A 20842-nucleotide genomic window follows, 5' to 3' on the forward strand; every position below is an offset into this window, starting at 1 on the left:
CTGGCAGGAGGAGGGCTGGCCCTCTCAGGAACTCACGGAGAAGCTAGACCCTCGGCCCCAGAGCCCAAAGAAGGGAAAGACCTTCCGGGTGAAGGAGGCCGTGAAGGTGTAGATGGGCTCCTGGCTGACGGCATTGACGAAGGTCACCCAGCCCACCTCATAGTCCAGGGACACGCGCACCTGCCGGGGAGGCTCCCGCAGCGCCAGCCGCGTGGGGAAGGAGCCCAGCGCTGACACGAAGCCCCAGGCCAGCCGCACGGCCCACACGCCCTCCTCTGGCCGCAGCCGCAGCTCTCCCTTCCGCGACACGTCCTCGCTCACCACGCCCACCGTGCAGCTGCCGCCGTGGGCCAGGTCCACCGTCACCAGCCACGTGTGTCTGCCGTCGGTGAAGCCGCCGTGGGCCAGGATGCAGGTGGCCCGGTCAAAACGCTGCGGGTTGTCGGGCGAGTTCTGCCACTTATAGGAGAACTGGACTCTCCGCTGGTCCTCAGACAAGAGGAGCTTGGGGTGGGAGGTCTGCGGGTCCAGACAGATGTCGGCTGTGGGGCAGAGACGTTGGTGGACATTTGTTACCTCCAGGAGGACCGAGCCTGCCTCCGCCCGCTAGTGTCATTCTCAATGTTGCCGTGTGTGCGACAGAGTCTGGGCGGACCGGCGGCGGGGGCATCACCCGGGACGTGTTAGACATCCCCGCGCTCCGACTTCCCCCGCGACCGCCCAGAGCACAGTCTGGGCTTTGAGCAGCCGGCCGGACACGGGCCATGTCACCGCCCGCCCACAGGACGCCCGGGCTCCCGCGTGCCCGCCGTCACCGGCTCGGTGCCGTCCTGGGGAGGCAGCTTCGTCCCTGCAAGCGGGTGGGCTCCCTGGGCCGTGCCTGCTCTGGCCTGCGGCCAGCACCCATGCCCCCGCCCGCATCTGCGATCCCAGAGGGCGCAGACAGCCCCCTCCCTCCGTCGCGGCCGCCTCACGGTCGCCCCGGCCAGCCCTCCGGCTCCTTGGCCTATTACGGCTACGGCCTCAGACTCAGAGGACCGCGTCTTGGCACGAAGAACGTCCGCACCCCTGCACAGTACGGCTTTACTCCCATACACTGACACTCCCTAAACTCAGGTGGGTCGAGGGGTCAGAGTCCCTTCCAACCACGTGACCCCCCGGGGTCCTGGCCACCTTCCTCCTAACTAACCCTGGGAAGCTCCTCCCGACAGGAAGTGCAGTTCCCAGTGATTCTGACAACGGGGTTCTGATCCCAGATCACAGTCCCCTCATCCAGGAAGCCCTTCCTGATAGCCTGTCCTGCTCTGACCGAAGCTTTCTCCCCGCCCTCACGTGGAGATGGGCACGTGCGCCTCGCGCCAGGGGTGTGGGCGCTTGGCGTGCAGCCCCGTGAAATGCGGATCCCCGCTCCCTCCTGTCGCGGGGCAGGCTGCCTACCTGGCTCGTAGTCCAACTCGAACCACAGCTTCTCTGTAAGGAGGATACAAAGCAGGGTGAGAGTGTTTGTCTCCCACAACCACACAGTTAATGATGAGAGAACTGAGCCCAGAGGGAAGGGACACAGACAGGGACAGAAGACGGATGCTCTGGAGCTGAGCTTCCGAACCAGAGCTCGCCTCGGGGGTCCCCGAGCAGCTGTGACCACCCAGGCCTGATTCTGGTGTCTGGGGGTGGGCCCCACCTAGGCCGGGGTGGGCAGGGACTGTGTCCACCTTGCAGGGCCTCATGCAGGACGGAGGCCACGCTCCAGAAACATCGACCGGATGAATGGATCGGGGGGTCGATTTCTTATTCTCCTTGGAAATAATTTTTGGAACAGTCAAAGGTCGGATGTGGTTAGAGTGCAAGGTCCCTCACAGCCAGGCCGCTGGGCCTACTTGCAGGACGGGCTCGAGTGTGGGCTCGTCCGGGCCACGTGGAAAAGGGTGGCATCACTCCTGACGTCACAGAGGGCGCTGGCAGAAAGCCGCTCACCGGACTCATTCCCCAGCAGCACCGCCCGTTCCCGGAACGCGGGCAGAGTCCCCACAGGGGCCTGGAGAGCCAGCGGGTGGGGGATGCGACAGAGCCAGCCGCCCCGCCGCGTGGATAGCGCTCTTCCTGGTTATTGATTAACCGTGTTTATCATCAGAATCTGACCATGTGTTACAAGGGCCTCTGTAGATTTTTTACATTATTGAGAATGACAGGTTTTGTTAACCATGACTTCTTAAATTGTTCAAGGTCAGAGGATCAGATTTATTTGTGTAATTATTTTTCAAATCAGTTAAATTTGTTTCGGAAATCTTCATCTTTATTGACTCTCTTCCGTGTCACGTTATCCCAACAGGCAGGTTTTATAAAGATGTGCAAATAAGGACAGCCAAGGAAAGCTCCGGGAAGGGACAGGCCAAAGGTCACTCAAGCCTTGGGCAGTGGAGCATGGGGGGCGTTCCTAGGCCCAAATCCAGGGCCTCCCACGCCCAGGGGAACCCTGGGGTCCTCTTACCCAGAAACATCTTCATCTCCCGCTGCAGCGGGACGGCCTGCTGGGGGAAGTCCCGAATCCTCTGGCCCAGCTCAGGGGACACAGCCTCTGGTTTCCGGCACTTTCTGGTTTCACATCTAGGGGCACAGAGAGAGCGGGGTTTGGGAATTCTCCAGACTCAGCTGGTCGCCTGCGAACAGACATGGAGGCAGACACAGGCAGACACACTTCCTCGGGGACGCACCCCACTGCCCACGCGTGGACAGCTGGCCGTGGAAAGGCATGAAGGTTTGCCTGGGATGGGACACGGCTGCAGGCGTGCACTGGCCGGACATGCGATGCCGTGTGTGCCCACAGGGGACGCTTACCTTATCAGAGTACTTCTGATGTCCTAGGAGAAAGGGGGGAGAGCAGGAGTTTAGCAAAGACAAATACCACGTTCCCACAGGAAAAGGGCCCAAGGTCCTGGGCCCGAGTTCTGGGGCTGGTGAGGGCCAACCCCTTTATGTCACGCACCCACACACTGGAGGGACCTGCCCGCCAGCTTGAGGCCAAGGCCCCCTGCTCCCAGTCCTGTAAACCAGGACTGTGGCCCCCAGTTGCACTGCCCTCCTGATGCCTCGTTGGAACCCCAGGATCTTCCCTAGGGTGCGACAGACCGGGAAGAACTACCCGCAGGCTGGTGGCCACGCAGAATGGTCTGCCGTGGAAACAGCACGTGACATCTGTTTGCAGGGCACGTGATGCTTTTCTGACTGCTCCTTTCCACTGCATTCTCCCGTTGGAGCCTCACAGAACCCCGGACAGCTAGGTCAGGGAAGGACCCCCCGTGTGATGGACGGTGGGACGGACAGTCAGAGGCCAGGGAGCGGGGACCGGATGCAGGGACACGGGAGGGAAGGGGAGGAGGCTCGGACAAGCGAAGGCGCAGGAAGTCAGAGGCGGGCACGCGGGCGGGGCGGGCCTCACCGTCAGGAGCGCCCGCGCCGGCCTCGCATGCTTCTCCTCCAGCTCGGAGATCAGGCTGCTGAAGCGGCAGATCTCCTCGCCCACCAGGACGTCAAACTCCTCCCGTTGCTTCAGGATGTCCCCATCCAGCTTCTCCAGCTGGGCCAGGAGGACGCTCTGCCGCTCCTCCAGGAACTGGCTCAGATGCGCAAACTCGAAGATCACCTTCTGTCTCTTGGTGGCTACCTGACACTGAGGGGGCGGGAGGGGGGCCGGCAGGCGTGAGTCCTCCTCCTCCCTCCCCTCTTCCTCCACTTCCTCTGCTTCCCTTTCCTTCTTTCTCCTTACTTAGTGCACCCGTCTCCCTCTGGCCCAGACCCACGTCCTCCATGTTCGGTGGAAAATCAGACCCCGTCCCAGGTCCCTGGACGGTTTGGGAGCTAGTGTGGCCTCCTTCCACCTGCCGTGCCGTGTCTGGGAGCTGTCGGCCCAGCATGGCCTCGCCCCGTCTGCTGGGGCTTCTAGAAGCATAGCCGGGGAGGTGGTGGGACAGCCCGCCCCCCGCCTCGCACAGCCGTCCGCACAGCACGAGGCTGCATCGTGGGCCCACCCGCCTTCAGTCCTCACAGCAGTACCGTAATTCCCGGAGGCCCTGCCAGCTTCGACTCCTCACCTCACACAAAAACGGAGCCGAGCTAGCTCGGGTGGGAGTTGGGGCTGGGCCTACAGGGACTTCCCAGCCTGCATGCGACACTGCCTTGCCTCCCGGGGTCGCTGGGTCCTGGGCGGATGGGGTACGGGGAGGGGGCGGTGACCTACCAGGAGGACTTGTATTCTTTGGTTTTCTCTCGACTGGATTCTTTGAATCTCCTCTCTCTCTTTTCTTAGACACTCAAGACACTTCTGTATTTGCTCCTGGAGAGAAAGAGCAGGAGGTCTGTTACATGGAGGCAATGACTTGTGAAGAGGGGTCAGCCCGCTGCCTCCAGGAGGGACGGCACCCGAGGGAGGGCACACCCCCTAGCTGACAAGGCCTGCGCCCGGACTGTCCCTGGCAGCCTGCTCCCTCCGGGTCTTTTCCTTCTAGCTCCGCTCTCAGGAACTCTGATCAGAGCTGCCCCCTCTCCCAGGGCCGGCACCGCTGGTGACTCAGTTTCCCCAGCTGAGCCTGGCTGCCTTCAGCTTAAAAACCCTACTGTGTTTGTCTTTGGTCAGTTAAATCTGGGCTCTGTCCCGAGGCTGATCCTTCTTTGAAACTATCCCAACTTGCTCACATATCTGGAAGGGACGCACACACACTCCCTTCTTGTGAATAGAAGGGGTTTTCTGTGCGCGACGCCAGACGGGAGAAGAACCTTGGATCATATAAAAACAGTCGACACCCTGTGTTAAAAACTGCTTGCTCTAGAACAGAGTTGCAATGGGTATTCACACAAATGTCCTCAAAGGCACATTCAGAAATACGACGAACGCTCTCGGGTCGAACGGCAGTGACCTCATCGACACAGACGACGGACGCGGCCTGTTACCCAAGCGCAGGTGTAAACCACTGAGCGCGCCGGCCGGCGGGGACTGCGCGCAACGTGTGCACTGGCCCTGCGCGCACTGGCTTCTCCGCAACCGCGAGCGCGCAGTCAGACCTCCCCGACAGCACGCGCGGCAGCCACGCAAGCGTCCACGCACATCACATTCGTCTGCACGACCGTCCCCGGGCGCCGATGCCCTCGCGCGCCTGCCTGACCCACTGCGCTCCCTCGGCCGTTCCACACGGCCTCGGCGGCCCCGGTACGTGCGCCCTGATACGTGCTGGCCGTAGGGAAGCGGCACGAAGCGCGCTTCTGCGGCACACCTGGGGCTCCGGCCAGAGGCGGACAGGAAGCGGCTAGGACTGTGCCCGGGCCCCGCGGCCCCGCTCCTACCCTGTAGGGCTCCGCCGCTGCGTCCAGGAGGCGCACGGTGTGGGCCCGGTGATCCCCGGCCTCGCGGCACAGCGCACACAGCTGCGCCTCGTCGTCCTCGCAGAAGAAGTAGATCTTCTCCCCGTGCTCCCGGCACGTGTCCGCCTCGTCCGAGCCCGGCGTGGACACCAGCCTGAGGCGCTCGATGTTCTCCACCACGCTGGCCAGCTGCCAGTTGGGCCGGAAGCTGCCGGCGCGGAAAGGCTCCTTGCAGAGCGGGCAGGCGAGGGCCTCCTCGGGCTCCGGGCCTGGGACCTCGCAGTAGCGGGTGAGGCAGCCGCGGCAGAAGTTGTGGCCGCAGTCGATGGTGACCGGCTCCCTCAGGGTGCCCTGGCAGATGGGGCAGTTGACCTCGTCCGCCAGGCTGGTCACGGAGGCGGCTGAGGCCATGGCGCGGCTGTGCCCGTCGGCTGCTCGCCCTCTGTGCGTGGCTGAGCGGCTAGGATCTGGGAGAACAGCAAGGACACATTCATCCTGCGGGGCCAGACTCGGGCACGTCTTAAACACGCACGGACACGCTCAAGGTCGTGGACGCGCACGCACACACACGCACACGCGTGCGCACACACGGACACGCAGGCGCCCCAGGGCACGGCACCCACCTGCATGCCAGGGTCCTCCTGCCCTCCTCCCAAAGGAGCAGACGCCCACGCTCCAGGAGAGGGAGGAAGGAAGGGCCACGGCGCTCCAGAGACCACCTCGGTTCCTGTCAGGGCGGCGGCCCGCAGCCTGGGGCTCCGCGACCCTCCGGTCCACCCGCACCGCTCGCGGGGAAAGCTGAAGTGCTGGTATCTGCGCCGTCCACAGTTGGCGGAGATAGTCCTTGGGTCGGGGTGGGAGGGGGCCCGGGTTGGGGAGCAGAGATGCCAGGCCAGCCCCCTGCGTATGACCAGCTGTCTCCAGGGAGATTAGGGGTATCAGCCAGCCCAGGACTGGCCGGCCAGCGCAGGGGAGCAGGAGGACGCAGATAAGGTGGCTGTGCTCGGGGACACCTCACCGGCCTGCCACCGGCCTCCACGGGGGTTGGAACTAGCCCTGTGCTGCAGCAACGGCCAGCCCTTGTTAATGACCCGCACCTGCACCGCGTCCGCCCTGGGGCAGAGCTTCGGGGCTGGGAGAGCGCTGCTCTGCAGCCGAGGTGGTGCTCAGATCTGAGTGTCCCGACCCCCGCCGTCACACAACGCCACGTGAGCCACTGTACAACTCAAGTTTCCACGCAGCCGTATTTTTAAAAGTGAAGTCAATTTTAGTATTTTATTTAGTCCCAAATATGATCATTTCAACGTGGAAGCAGTCTAAGAATTAGTAATGAGATATTTTGCGTTCCTTCTAACTGGTGTGTAGTTTAGACGGTCGCGCATCTCCGCTGGGACAGGCCGCGTTCCCGCGCTCGGCGGTGGTGGGGCCGGGGGGCTTCCGCGCGGGGTGGGGGGCTGAACCCTCGGGAGGGCGGGGGCGGGTGGGAAGGAAAGGGGGTACACACACCAGGCCAGGCGCGGAGCGAGGGAAACCACGCGGGGCGGATCGCTAAGGTCAGAGCGGGAGTTTCCTTGGGTTTTACGCGCAGGTGCAGGAAGCGGATGAAGAACAGCGGCGTAGACCGTCACGTGGGTGGGGGGGTGGCGGGAGCACGGATCGGAAGCCCCGAGACTCAGACTGACCCCAGCCGCGCAGCTCTTCAGCTCTGTACCCTGAGGGACGTCACTGCGCGTGTCTTTCTGTAAAATGAAGGTGGTCATACCTGTTCCCGAAGGCTGTTACCAGGTTGGGTGCAATTACAGGAAATGGTGCTTATTACGGCCGTCATGTCTTGGCTCAGGTTTCCAAATTTCAGGGACATAAATCGTTTGTATTACAGTTTCTTGCCTTCTCCCGCCTGAAGTTAGAAACTGAGGTCGACCCTGTCTGGGGGCCCTGGCTCCGGGGCTGGTGGCAGCGGAGTTGAGGAGGCCAGCCTGGGCGGCCGAGGTGAGCGAGGGAAGGAGGCGGAGGAGGGGCCGGGACAGCGCCTCCCGTGCGGTCTGGACTTTGACGCCCGGAGCACACCCCAGAGCCAGAAGCGGACAGCTCCCAGCTGCTCCGGCCGGAAGCAGTGCCGCCTCCATGGCCACAGCCGTCAAGGGTGGTTCCCGGAAACCCACCTCCCTGTGAGCTCATGGATGCTGGGCTCCCCACCCCAGGGACAGAAGGGGACAGAAGGAGTGGAGAATGGGCTGACCAGGCCCTTGCTGGGAAATGCTGGGTCATTCGAGGTGCCCCGGAGTTTGAACCCACTCAGCTGATGGGTGGTGGCCAGGTGGCACCTGATGGCTTCCCAGGCGGAACCCTCCTGTTTCTTCTCTGAGCCTCCTATTGTGTTCCCTCCATGACTCACACAGAAGTGACTAATTTCAGGGACAGGGGATTTGTGTGGCCTGAAGCAGAGGACTTGGTGGATAGGCCGGGGATGGCACCAGGATGCCCTCCATGCCGTCCCAGGAGGAGACCCCCTGTCCTGGCTGCACGGGACCCCTGAAGGATGTAGTGACCGGCACCTGTGGACACACCTTCTCCCGGTCACGCCTCCTCCCGCCATCCCAGATGGGGGCCCAGCCCTCCTGCCAGGTCCTGCTATGTGTGCTCTGCAAGGAGAAGGAGCCCACGAAGCCTCTCGTGGTCCCCGTGCCCCTGGGCCCTCTGGGGGAAACATGCTGTGAAGAGCATGGTGAGAAGGTTTACTTCTTCTGCGAGACTGACGCTGAGTTCCTCTGTGTGGCCTGTCGGGAGGGCCCCTCCCACCGTACCCACGCGGTAGGCGTTCTCGACGGGGCCGCTCAGCCCTACCGGGTAAGACAGACGGCTTTTCCTGGGGCCAGTATGGGCTGGGATGGTGTCCTGTCAACCACAGTGAAGGGAATGGGTAGGGATCCGATGAAGGATGGTGGTTCCACATGGACGTGTGGCCGTTCAGTCTGGGGGGCCCACGGGGCCAGGGCACAGAGAGTTGCAGCCATGAGCCCTGTGCATGGGAGGGTCTTCCGCCCACTGTGGACTTGGTCTCCCAGGACCCACCCTGGGTGTGGGATTTACTGAGGCCCAGACTGCTGGGCTCAGAGGGATGCGAGGGGCAAACAAGGGCAGCCGGCAGGTGCCACTCTTCCTTGGGAGAAGGGGAGGCCCCACGTGTCCCACTGTGTCCCCCCTGCACCCCACCCCGGGCTGCCCTCAGTTCGCTCTCACCATCCGGTGTCTGGGTCTGGAAGTGATTTTCTCAGAAGCACCTATCGAATCTTGAACTCGGCCTTATTCCCACAACCACTTCCCAACGCAGGCTCTCACCCAGACCTTGCACGGCCTGGAACGCACTCCCTGTCTCCATTCTTGCCCTCTCCATCACCCTCCAGTCCGCCAAAAGACGCAGCAGACCATGTTGCTCCCCTGTGCCGAGCCCTCCTGTGGGTCCCCAGCACCAGGAAAGCTTGGCGTCGTCAGCGGGGCACCGATGCCCCCTGCAGTGAGCACCGGGATCCCGCCTGCCCACCTCACCCAGGCCCCGCGTGTCTGGCGGACTGGCCTGTGTCCACCTGCTGTCTCCTGGACGTCTCTGCTCTTTCCTGCTTCTGACTGTCCCTCGTGTAGCTCCTTCCTCTGAGACTGCTCTGCTCTCCCCGCACTTTCTATTTAAACCATTTAGTAAGTTCTAAGTGGACAGGTCAGGGGCATGCGGTACTCGCCACCCCCTCTCTAGACCCACCGTGAGTGCTTTCTGTGTGAAACTCCCCTGGACCCCCTGTGTTCTGACCGGCTGCTCGCACTCCGTGACTCCACCTTCTCTCTTTGTACTTTGGCCACCAGTGACAAGGCCAGTGGTGATCTTGAGGTGATCTCAGGGACACGGACGGGCCCTGCTCACCTCTGAATCTCTCACCATCAGCGGTGCAGCCGGGACTCAGCAGACAATTAGTATCGGAACGAAGCACGTTTTCCTGCCTATTCTCTCCCCACAGGACCATCTCCAGAGTCAGATGGAAGCTCGGAGCTTGGAGAAAAAACAGATGGAGTGCACACGGAGGCGGGAAGACGAGAAGCTCCAAGAACTTCTGGTAAAGTGCTTCTGGCACCTTCTGTCTGGGGGTTTTCTGAGCAGACTCTGGGGAAGCGTGCTGCCGGTCCTTCTGTACTCATTCGCTTCCCTCTGTGCAAGGGGCATTTGGGGTCAAGGCTGTGGAACCCCAGAACTTCACAGCTGGACATTCTGGCATCCAGCCCGAGACCCATGTTCTCAGCCATTTTACAGAGCAGGGAACAGGAACGGGAGGGTCCACAGAGAGCCAAGCCCACGTTCATGATGACGTGGCTACAGCCCGGGTCTCTCTCTCGCTCTCTCTCTCTTAACATTAGTCTATTTGACAGAGAGAGAGCAGGGAAGGGCAGAGGGAGAGAACCTCAAACAGACTCCCGCTGAGCTCAGAGCCTGATGCGGGGCTCGATCTCACAAGCCTAAGATCATGACCTGAGCTGAGATCCAGAGTCAGACGCTTGAGCGACTGAGCCAGCAGATGCCCCTAGAAGCCGGGTGTCTTGACCCCGAGCCTCCCTTCCCACCCCAGCCTGTGTGCCTGAAAGCATTGCCTGCAGACAGGAAGGGTGGGGCAGAAGGTGTGCGTCCAGTGTGTGCGTCCCCCCCACCCCCGACCGTGGGGCTGGCCTGAGCACCGTGGGCGGGCATGCGGCTGCCTCTGTTTCTGAGCTGCCCAGTCAGCCGGGAGGACACAGACGAGGCTCCTGGAGACGGCCTCTTGATCTTTGGCCGCATCTGTCTCCTCTCCCTGTGCAGACTCACATGCACGGCAAGAAGCAGCAGGTGGACGAGGCGTTCGGGAGGCTGCGGCAGGAGCTGGCGGACCACCAGTGTCTCCTGCAGGCCAGGCTGAGGGAGCTGGAGCGGCAGATCCACCTGGAGGGAGAGGCATACACCTCCAGGCTGTCCGAGGAGATCGCCGGGCTGGGAGCCCAGGTCCAGGCGCTGGGGGAGCAGCTCCAGCGGCCCGTGAGTGCCCTGTTGCAGGTGGGTCCGTCTCCACCACCTCGAGGACTTGGAGAGGGGCCGCACAGGAAGGGGCCCCGGCGGCGGGCTGGGGGTCCCGGGGCCAGCAGGATGGACAGGCAGACCTGTTTATGCGGGGAGGGGCTGTCGGTTCCGGGGAGCCTACAGACAGACGTGCAGACCCAGGAAGGCTGGGCGACTTGCGCAGTCACTGTGGTTGTGTCAAGGGCTCTGCGGTTGCAGGGCCGTGGGTTTGAGGGCAGGCTCTCCCAGCTGCGTGACCGCGGCGAGCCTCGTGAGCCCCTCAACGCGGGGATAGGAATAGCACCTCCCTCACAGAGCTCGTGCGAAGGTTGTAAGACACAATCCACGCAGAGTGCTTTGCACGGTCCCCGGCTCACACCGAGAACTCAGTAAACGGTGTCTGCTGTGGTTATCGTCACGTTACCCCGTTTCACCCCGCGTCCGGCGGGTAAGCCAAGCCCGGAGCCTGTTCTCCACCCTCTCTCAAGCCCTGGAGGCAGAACAGTCCCGAGACAAGGCTGAGACCACGAAGCCCGCTCAGATGACCTGAGCAGAGTCCCAGGTTAGCCAGGAGGTGTGATGCGTACGTAACGCAGGTACAACGCTCTGGAGGACAGAGCTTGGGGCCAGACGCTAAGGAGGACAGGCTGTGCCGCGTCTCGGTGGGACGGGCTCGCGGACGCTGAGTGCGTGTTCCTTCTCTTTTGTAGGATGTCAGAGCCAGCCCGAGCAGGTAGGGCCTCCTCCCCGGCTACACTTTGTTCTTCTCACCTCGGCCCCCTGGGCACAGGGCGTGTGTGTCTACCCTGCCCCCCACGGAAATGCAAATTCACTTTTGCTCTAAGAGCCCGTTTTTAAACTGCTTGTTTCCTACGAGGGATTGTTTTCCCTGGAGGCGAAGTTATAAGCCATACTCGTATTTTTAGGCTGATGCAGGAACATCTATTTAATTCCCCAAATTATTGGTACTCGAGTCAGTATTGAACAGCACATAAACTGTAAGTCCGAGGGGAGGTCCCTTCTGTCAACTGCGGGAGGCACGGTGCGGGGGAGCCCAGCCTGTCCTTCTCCCCGTTCAGCTGCCCCGTGGCCCTCAGGCTCTACGGCAGGGTGACTGCCGGCCTCGTCCCGTCCTCTGCTGGGAGCAGCTGCCCTTCTCCGTGCTCTGCGAGGAGCACTTGTCATGCAGCCACAGGGACCTGGCCCCGGGGTCCGGGACTCAGCAAGTGTCTCCCAGACTTTCAAAGTGTGTTCGGCGCGGGGCACTAAAGGGCTCTGTGGGTCTTCTGGTCGGATGCGGAAGCCGAGCCTGCTCGCGGTCACGCGTGGGGACAGGCAGGGACGGAGCAGATGCGTGTTTCGCTCCTCCCCCCCCCAATCCCCTCTCCCCAGTAGAGAACAGCACCCAAATTAGAGGAGCTTCAGGTCGTTTTTCAAGCGACACTGTAGTGGCCTCTAGAGGCAAACAGGGTAATGACCTGTGCCCCTTGCAGTCTCCACAGACCCCAAACATTCTCTCCAAGGACGTGCCTCGAATCCTTAAGGGACTGGTTGTCTGTAGGTATGAGACAAAGACTTTTGTGACTCCGGAGACCATTTCTCCCGACCTTGTCAAGAAGATCCGGGATCTCCACAGGAAAATACTCCCCCTCCCAGAGATGCTGAGGACCTTCTCAGGTACAGGGGAGGGGCGGCAGCTTTCCCCACCCCCACTGGCGGAGTGTCTTCCACCCGGCCCCATCTTCCCCCTGCCTGCCAAGCCTGGCTCAAGGTGTCTTCCTCCCTTACGCCTTCCCCTGGTGGTCTTGCTTTGCTCAGCCGGACGGTCCCGAGAGCATCTTCTCTCCCAGGGACCCGCACTGGCCCGAGCGTCCAGGCACGTGAGGGCTGCCTGGGTCCCAGTAGACCACAGCAGAAGGCATAGAGCACACAGCCCTCCCCCACCCCTGTGCTCACGTGGCTCCCAGGACTGCCCTCGGGAATGCCTGTAGGAAAGAACAAGTCACACGTCTTTCTGTTTCTGTTTCCCTCAGAAAACCTGGCACATTACCTGGACACAGACTCAGGTAAACAGCTGGGGGTTTGGGGTCCGTTCTCTCCTCCATCCACTCAATCCAAGGCAGCAAACAGAGCAACGAGATACGTGAAGTGTGGGGCCTGATGACCCGGTCCCCTGTTCTTGCTCTTGCTGGTTATGGGACACGGGCAACCGTCCGGACCCCATGAGCAGCCACCAGATAAAGGGATGAATACGTGTAAAGAGCCTAGTGCTGTTAACGCTTGTGGCTTGTATGGGTATCATGGCCTCAAAGATATTCAGGAAGGTCTTGGTTGGGTGTGTGTGTTCTGACCAGCATTGCCCCAGACTCCGTTAACTTGAACAAATACTGTATAATTAAAAAACAAACAGCATTTACTTTGAAGATGATGCTTAATTTAGAAACTGTTTCCACAAATATGACCTCGTTCTGCGGCTCAAACTTAACGTGCAGAAGAAACACCCGGGGCATCTTGTTAAAATGCAGATTCCGATTCAGTCGATGGGGCTGCGCTTCTCCCCGGCTCCCTGGCCAAGCAGGTGCCGCCGGTCTGGGCTGCGCTCTGAGAAGCAAACCCTCCCAGCGAGCAGTGCTTGCCGCCGGCGGAAGGCCGTGCTCCGCGCAGGGGCAGAGGGGAAGCCGGCGCCCGCAGGCTGCGCCGCCTGCCGCGCACCGCGTGCGCTCTAGGGCGCATCGCTCCATGTCCCGCCCTCCTCCCGCAGGGGCCGTGTCGCTGGACCCTGGGACCGCCTGCTGGAGCCCGGGCCTCCCGGACGACTGGAAGCCGGCGAAGCTCACCCGGGACAAGCAGGACCTGCCGCACAGCCCCCTGCGCTCCCAGGGGGTCCCGGCGGCGCGGGGCTGCCCCGGCTGCCCTTCGGGGCGCCATCCCCGGCTGGGAGCCCGCGGGGAGGCGGTGGGCGTGGCGGGCGAGGAGGCGGGCAGCGAGGGGGCGGGGCCTGAGCTCAGACCCCGGCGTCCGGACCTGGAGGGCGTCTCACCTGCGGCTCCGGGCGCGCACCTGCCGGACTCCGCCCCGCCGCGGAGCGGGACCCCGCCTTCGCCGCCTGCTTCCGGGCAGACCCCCCTGCTTCGCGGTCTGGGAAACAGGTTCCTGCTTGACTGAGCGGGGGCTGGGGGCGTCCAAGCGGCGCTGCGGCGGAGAGCGGCCGAGCTGGCCGCTGGAGACCCAGGGGCTGCTCCCGCACGCGGGCACGAGCCCGCGCGCTTTTGAAAACCAGAACAAAACACCACTACGACAAAAACTGCTAGAGCTCCGGAAATAATCATCACGGGGAAGAGCAGAACTTCGTGGGGCTTGCAGTCATTAATCCAGTTGACTGTGTTGTGACGCACGCTTGGAGATGCTTCCATCTCCACAGGGTCTCTTCCTCCAGCCCGGGGTGGACCCAGGCCCCCTCCTTCTGACATTTAGGCCATGTTTCTTTCTTGCAGAGGATGTGTAATAAAGTGCAGGAACTAGCCAGACTTCTGCATGTCCTGTGTCTAATGCGCGCGGAAAGTCAGCGGCAGCTCCGGGGCCACGACACCACCCTGTCCCTTCTCTTACCCAGAACGTGCCTGATGGCAGTGGGCCAGACCGCGCTGCTCCCTAAAATGACGTTCGTGTTCGGGGCTAAGTAACCTCTCAGGTGCTTACTATTATTACCATTATTATTATTGGACGATGGGGCTTTGTTTCACTTCTATGCATTGAGCTCGTGTTTTGGGCAAGGAAGGCGTGTCGTTGTTGTTGTCGTTGTCGTTGTTTTGGGTGAGTATGAAATTGAAAAAACAAATGAGCCGCTTACACTATTTCCAAGTGTGACTAAATTTAGGGTGAGTGGCCCAGGTAATTTAGGGGTGTGGACAGGCACAGACAGAGGCTCTGGGCCAAAACTAATTTGCCCTGCATAAGAAGGAGAACGGGATTTAAAAGTTTAAGAAGGAGGGTTAGGAGTGCCAACACCCGAATGGGAGGACTGGGAGCTGCCTGGACGGAAGCGATCCATTTGGTGACCCCCGGCAGTCTGAACATATTTGTGTTGCAGTGTTTGTGATGTAGACCAGCCTTTATCTCCTGCACAAGCCTCAGCCCAGTACACCGTGGGCTCAGTGCTGCTGTGAGCATTGCCGGTCTCCCGGAGTGTGAGAGCGCTGAGCTCTGTCCGCTTCGGGGCGGGAGGCAGAAAGACATGCCAGTCTGCTGGCTTCTGAGAGGGGCTGTCGCGCACCTGAGGTGCCGCGGAGAACCAGAGGTGTGGTCGTGAGGACCCAGCTGGGGTCTGTGGGAGGAATGGGTCCAAGGCCCAAGAACTGTGATTACAGCAGGCGGCGAGCCCCGGCACTGTCTCTGGTCCAGTCGCTCTGCTCTGCGTGCAGGGCGGTGTCCCTGTCTGCGCGCAGGCTTGCGGGCTTTACTTGTGCCCTTTATTTCCCCACTCCTTCCCATTCCCGCCTTGCCCTCGGACTGGCAGGGCAGGGAGTCGTCTCAGTCAAACTCCAGGGTTCCTGGTGCACAGTCAGCAGCAGCCCAGGCGAGGTCCTCTCGACCTCTTTACACTTCCTCCTGTCTGTCGGTTCTCTTTCCCATTCTCCTCACCCCATGGACACTACTCTAATGTTTTCACATGTCCTCGGATACAGAGGGATCCCTGAACATATGCCTAGTACAGGACTAGCTCTGTTTCTTCCCTTTTTTGACCTAGTACGACGGTCTTAGGATGTAGTCATGTTGCTTGCATACATCTCGTCGATGGCTTCTAACTGCTGGTCGGTGTTCCATAGCACATGTCAGGCACGCTCTGTCACACTTTCTTTGGGCACAGAGCATGTAGGTTACCTCCTCCTGCCTATGACAATGAGCCAAACCGATGATGAACGGCCTCCTACTTTCCCTCAGGAACCTAAGATTCACCCCCAGGAGGGGTGGCTGGCATCGGCACACTCCCTTTCCTTAAGTACCACCAAATTTCTCCCAAGATGGCTGTGCTCTTGTGAACGTCCACCAGAAGGGCACAGAGCTTCCTGCTGCCCGACCCCCACGCCCACAGTGGCTGCTGTCGAGACTTGCTCCTTTCTGCCAATCTGATGACTGTAACGTGTTATCTCGTTTTTAAAAGATTCATTTATTTATTTGAGAAAGAGTGAGTGCGAGGGGCAGAGGGAGGAGAGAGAGTCCCTGCTGAGCACGGAGCCCGACGCTGGCTCAATCTCAGGACCCTGAGATCACGACCTGAGCCGAAACCAAGAGCTGGCCGCTCAACCGACTGAGCCCCCAGGCGCCCCAAGTGATACCTTGTTTCTAAAAATTTGTCTTTTTCCACCAGTGAGGCTGTGCATCTCTTCTCGAATTTTCTCCGTCTTTCCCCATCTTTCAGGTTCCCGTCTTTCTTTCATCGACTTCCAGGAATTTCTTACATATTCTAGCTATTAATCTCTCGCTCATTTTAGGCTTAAAAATATCACTCAATTACTAACTTTGATAGTGGCCTTATTCGTTAGACAGAAATCCTGAATCTTGGGGCGCCTGGGTGGCTCGGTCAGTTCAGCGTCTGCCTTCAGCTCAGGTCCTGATCTCAGGGTCCTGGCATCAGCCCCGCATGGGGCTCCCTGCTCAGCGGGGAGTCTGCTTCTCCCTCTGCTGCTCCCCCTGCTTGTGCTTTCTCTATGTCAAATAAATGAATTAATTAAAAAAAGAAATCCCCAATTTTGATAAATTTGATAAACTTTCCACTTTGTGGTTTATGTTTTTAAGATCCCTTTCACCACAAGATTGTGTGTTTGTATATGTTGCCACTAATTCTACAAATTTCCTGTTCACACTAATATCTTCAGTTTATCTGGAGTGAAGAAGACACCCAGCTTTGTTTTTCTCCGTATAATAAACCAGTTCTTCAACCCCATCTGCTTAGTCCTACTGGCTGGTAGAGCCGCGTCCAGCGCACCAATTTGCGGGAATGCGGGAGCTGTTTCCAGGCTTTCGACTGCACCGTCTCCACCTGTTGGTCCCCCGGAACCGGGATGTGCTGTTTTCATGTCCTGACCTGGTGGTGCAACGTAGACTCCGACCAGACTGCTCTCCCCGCCTTGCCTTCCGTTTCAAATGTATCTTACTTATCTGTAGACATTTATGCTTCCATATACATTTAGAATCAATTTGTCAGGTTCTTTTTAAAAAATCCTGGTGCTCTTTTAAGTGGAGTTACAGTGGCATGGATTGTAATTTTATTGAATTTGAGGACTGAAGGAAATTAGTTTGGAGCAAATGGGCATCATCATCCCAGAGATAAACGTGTTCTCTGTCTGGCGGTTTAGATCTCCTTTTATGCCTTTAATGGGATTTTGAGGTTTTCTGCGGAGAAGACTTTGGCAACATGTAGTGACGTGTCCGTCCTCTGACCAGGTCATTTTGCCTCCAGACAAATGTTCACACAGCGCTCAGCACTTGGGCACGGCAGAGTTTACACCACGGAACGGATAGCAAACCAGTATATTCATACACGGCCCTCACTATACAGCAGTTGGAACGAATGAATCGAGTGGGTCCTTCTGGTCAGGAGCGCAGGGAGGAAAGGTGACTCGTCTTCCTCGAAAGACGAGGGTTTGAGGGAGCTGGACAGTGGCTTACTCAGAACACTTTTCCGCAGATCTGAAATACTTTATAAGAAAAAAACAAAACCTGCTCCTCATAAAATGTGCACATTGGGGGGGGGGCTACGATAGTTATAAGGCTTGTATTACTATTATGAAACATTCCTTTTAAAAAATTATAATTTGTATTGGTTACTGTGGATATGGAGGAACAGTACTGATTTTGCTATTCTTGTTTTCAGGAATTTTGCCACATCCCTAATTCTAATGGTTGGTTAATCAATAGGGTTACCTATGTAGAAAATTGTTATCCTTTTATTATCTGAAAATAACAGTTTTGACTCTTTCCTTCTAATCTATACGTCTCGTCGCCATTTGCATCCTCCTGTGGGGGCCCGGACCTCCAGCATGCTGCTGAACCGTGTGGACACGGGCATCCTTAGTCCCTTGCTAACATGGGAAGACGCTCACTAAGGGTCTCAGTCAGGCATGATGACTCTTGTGAATTTCTTGGTAGAGAGACGTCAAGTTAGCGCTTTTCTATTCCTAGTTTTCTTAGAGTTTTTCAAATAATACCTAAATTTTAAGCTTTATCAAATGCCCTTCTTCATGCTTCAAGATAATCATTGTGATTTTCCTCTGTGTGACCTTGGCAGTGGTCACCCCACGTCAGAGCCTGTTAGAGCATCACTGCCTTCCTGACAACTCTGCGTGGTGACCGTGTGGCTCACTGCCGAAGTGTTCCATAACCACGTGCAGATTCTGTAACCCGCCCAGGACCTCTTAGCTGAACCACGTCCCCTCAGTGCTTTGCAAACCCCACATTTACACACCGTCTGAGCGTTTTGTCCCGATGCAAGTTCTGACTAAGAAGCCACAGGGAGGGACTTGAGATGTTCTGAAAGCCCTAGGGTGACGCGAGGGCTGCAGCCAGACCCCAGTCGAAGCAGGGTCCACATCACTGCTTTCACCCGCACACCCTACTGTGGGCCTTCAAGCCCAAATTCCTGACAAAGGCTTTTGATTGGTTTGGTACTGACTTCTGTGCGAGGTTGCAAGTCCCTAGCCCGTGTGTGTCTGGTGACCCTTGAGGACCACCCCAGGGCCAATCGTTGTGGCCGACACTACCTGCCACAGTTCTCAGTCCCTCGGCGCGGTTATTAGGAGTTCAAACCCCAGCCCTGCCGGACGCAAGTTCCTCAATTTCTCTGAATCTTAGTCTCATGTGAAGAAGACATCAAAATGCTTGTTCTGTTGGACTATACGACTTAAATGGATTAATGTGTGTAGTATGATTCTGGAACCCAATCCCAGCATGGGGTAGCTGGGTTTTCCTGACACGGACACCAATTATCTCGACACCAGCTGGGTGTCCACCAGATCCAACTCAATTCTGACACCATCTACCCAGGGACAGCATCCGGTCTCCCACGGTAAGGGCTCAGGCCCGCCAGACTGCCCTCCACTTCAGATGCCTGACCCACTGGCTCTAAATCAGAAGTTCCCAGGACCCTTTCCTTGGGTTCCACTGAGTTTCTGCACTGACTCACAGAACTCAGGAAACCCGTTTACTCACTAGATGACTGACTTGTTGCAAAGGATATTAGAGGATCCGAATCAACAGCCCGATGAAGGGACACGTAAGGGAGGTGTTGAACGAAGGGAAGCCTGAGGACCAGTATGGTGGCATGTGGAAGCATTCTGGCTCCCCGGCTGGGCGTTCCCTGGCCCCTCTTCATTACGTGGGCATAAGTGATTGAATCATTGGCCATCGGTGACTGATTCAACTTCAAGCCCCTTCCCTTCCCCAGAAATCAGGGGGTGGGACAGAAAGTCTCAGCCCTCTAATCACAGTTGGAACCGCTGGTAACCATCCCTATCCTTAGGTGCTTTCCAAACGTCACTGCGTTAACACAAACCCAGTTGTGGAGGAAAGGGGCCTGTTATCAGTAACAGGACACCCATTTCACCATCACCGCTCTGAAGAGATTTCAGAAACTGAGGACAAGAGACTGAATATTGTAACAAAAGATGGTCTGGGAAAGTCCAAGGTTTTAGGAGCCATGAGCCAGGAACTTTGGACAAAGACCAAAAATATATCAGAAATACATGCATATGGCCTATAAATCACAGTATCAACATGTGATGGGCTTGCTAGACTTAGGCCTTTACTCGGCAGTTAACGCTGGGGCTTGGCCGTGGTCATGGACTTGGGCAAACGCTTACAATGAGGCCCTCACAGGAGGCTCAGGGACTGGGCTGCAGAGCGGGAATCAAACGGGTGTGAACCCTTTAAATGTGCACCAGAGAGGACCTATTTATAACTTTTTAAAGTTTTATTTTTTATTTAAATTCAAATAATTAACATATAGTGTATTCCTGGTTTCAGAGGCAGTTCAGTGATTCATCAGTTGCGTGTTAACACCCAGTGCTCATCACAACACGTGCCCTCCTTAGTGCCCATCTCCCAGTTACCCCATCCCCCACCCCCTTCCCTCCAGGAACCATGTTTGTTTCCTGTGATGAAGAGCCTCTCATGGTTAATCTCCCTCTGGTTTTGTCTTACTTTATTTTTCCCTCCCTTCCCCTATGATCCTCTGTTTCGTTTCTCAGATTTCACATATCAGTGAGATCATAATTGTCTTTCTCTGACTAATCTCAGCATAATCCCCTCCAGTTCCATCCACGTTGCTGCGAACGGCAGGATTTCACCCTTTTCGATGGCTGAGGAATATCCCGTGTGTGTGTTTATACGCCCACGTCTTCATTATCCATTCATCTGCCAGGAAAACCAAACACCAAGACCTGTTTTGGAGCCGGGTAACCTCTGCTTATCCATTCCCTCTCCCACGTGTAATTGGAAAGTCTGTGGTCAAAGTGAGAGACCTGGGCCAAGCCCAGGACGACACTCGGGGACCGAGAGCTCACACCGAGCACCACGGTGAGGGAAGCCCTGGCGGCGGGCCGGCTTCTGGTCACGGAGGCTTCCCTGCATCTCCAGGGCTGGGTGTGTCCTGAATTCAAAGAGCCCTGCGGCTTCATTGCCGGATGGAGGGTCCGGAACAGGGAGTTAAAAAATGTATTCAAATCCACAGAAGAGCCAAAAAAATTGAACTGAGAAGCTCTGTGTGGACTACCTTTGGTTTGCGCCCGGGTCGCTATCAGCAGTGAATATTATCTTTGTATATTCTCTCCTTCCCACCCCTTCCGAAAGAGGACACAGACCTAATTATCTTCACGATGACAATGAGGCCATTGCCACCAGTATCGTGGGCTCACAGACGTCTCTTTGTCGAGGGCTCCGGAGACGGGCTGGGTGGGGCCCCGAGAGCCACGCGGAAGGAACGGTGAGTGTGCGAGAAGTCGGCGTGACCGCCCTGGGGAACAAGGGCTCCTGGTCCGCGCCTGACTCGACCTTGGGAAATCCTCCCCTCTGCCCAGAGCCCAAGAACAGAGAGGATCCCTCCCACCTTTGAGACCTTGTGTTTTCACGCCTGTCCTCACAGAGCCGTCCATTCACGGCCCGAAGAGTGGGCTTCTGCCCGCTAACCATCACCTTGTTTCCCACAGGGCTGGGGACCGAGTTCATGCACCCTCTCCCGGGGCCCCAGGCAAAGCGATGACCTCGGACCTTTGTGCTCAGGGGAAACCACAGGCTCCTGAACAGGGAGCCCCGTGTTTTACGTGCGTGCGCCTCGGGAGGGTTACTTCATCTCCCTAAACGTCTAGTCCGCTGCTCTGAGACCCGAGAACAAGTACCTACTTTGGGACTGTTGTAAGGAGTGAG

The 20842-nt window shown here is 58.2% G+C and overlaps 2 protein-coding genes across 2 annotated transcripts; one reads left to right on the forward strand and one right to left on the reverse strand.

Annotated features, from left to right (window-relative positions):
• Positions 1–24: 24 nt before the first annotated feature.
• LOC113248852 (tripartite motif-containing protein 10) lies at positions 25–5763 on the reverse strand. Its single transcript, XM_026490464.3, has 7 exons — positions 5335–5763; positions 4235–4330; positions 3437–3667; positions 2836–2858; positions 2489–2604; positions 1438–1470; positions 25–542 (listed from the first exon to the last, which is right to left on the reverse strand). The coding sequence occupies exons 1-7, from the start codon at positions 5761–5763 to the stop codon at positions 25–27; spliced, it is 1446 nt and encodes a 481-aa protein (XP_026346249.1).
• Positions 5764–7830: 2067 nt separating this feature from the next.
• TRIM15 (tripartite motif containing 15) lies at positions 7831–13588 on the forward strand. Its single transcript, XM_026490477.2, has 7 exons — positions 7831–8199; positions 9360–9455; positions 10190–10420; positions 11134–11156; positions 11985–12100; positions 12457–12489; positions 13185–13588. The coding sequence occupies exons 1-7, from the start codon at positions 7831–7833 to the stop codon at positions 13586–13588; spliced, it is 1272 nt and encodes a 423-aa protein (XP_026346262.2).
• The last annotated feature ends 7254 nt before the right edge of the window (positions 13589–20842 follow it).

This window comes from Ursus arctos, unplaced genomic scaffold (assembly GCF_023065955.2).
Source record: "Ursus arctos isolate Adak ecotype North America unplaced genomic scaffold, UrsArc2.0 scaffold_31, whole genome shotgun sequence".
Classification (NCBI taxonomy): Eukaryota; Metazoa; Chordata; class Mammalia; order Carnivora; family Ursidae; genus Ursus; species Ursus arctos.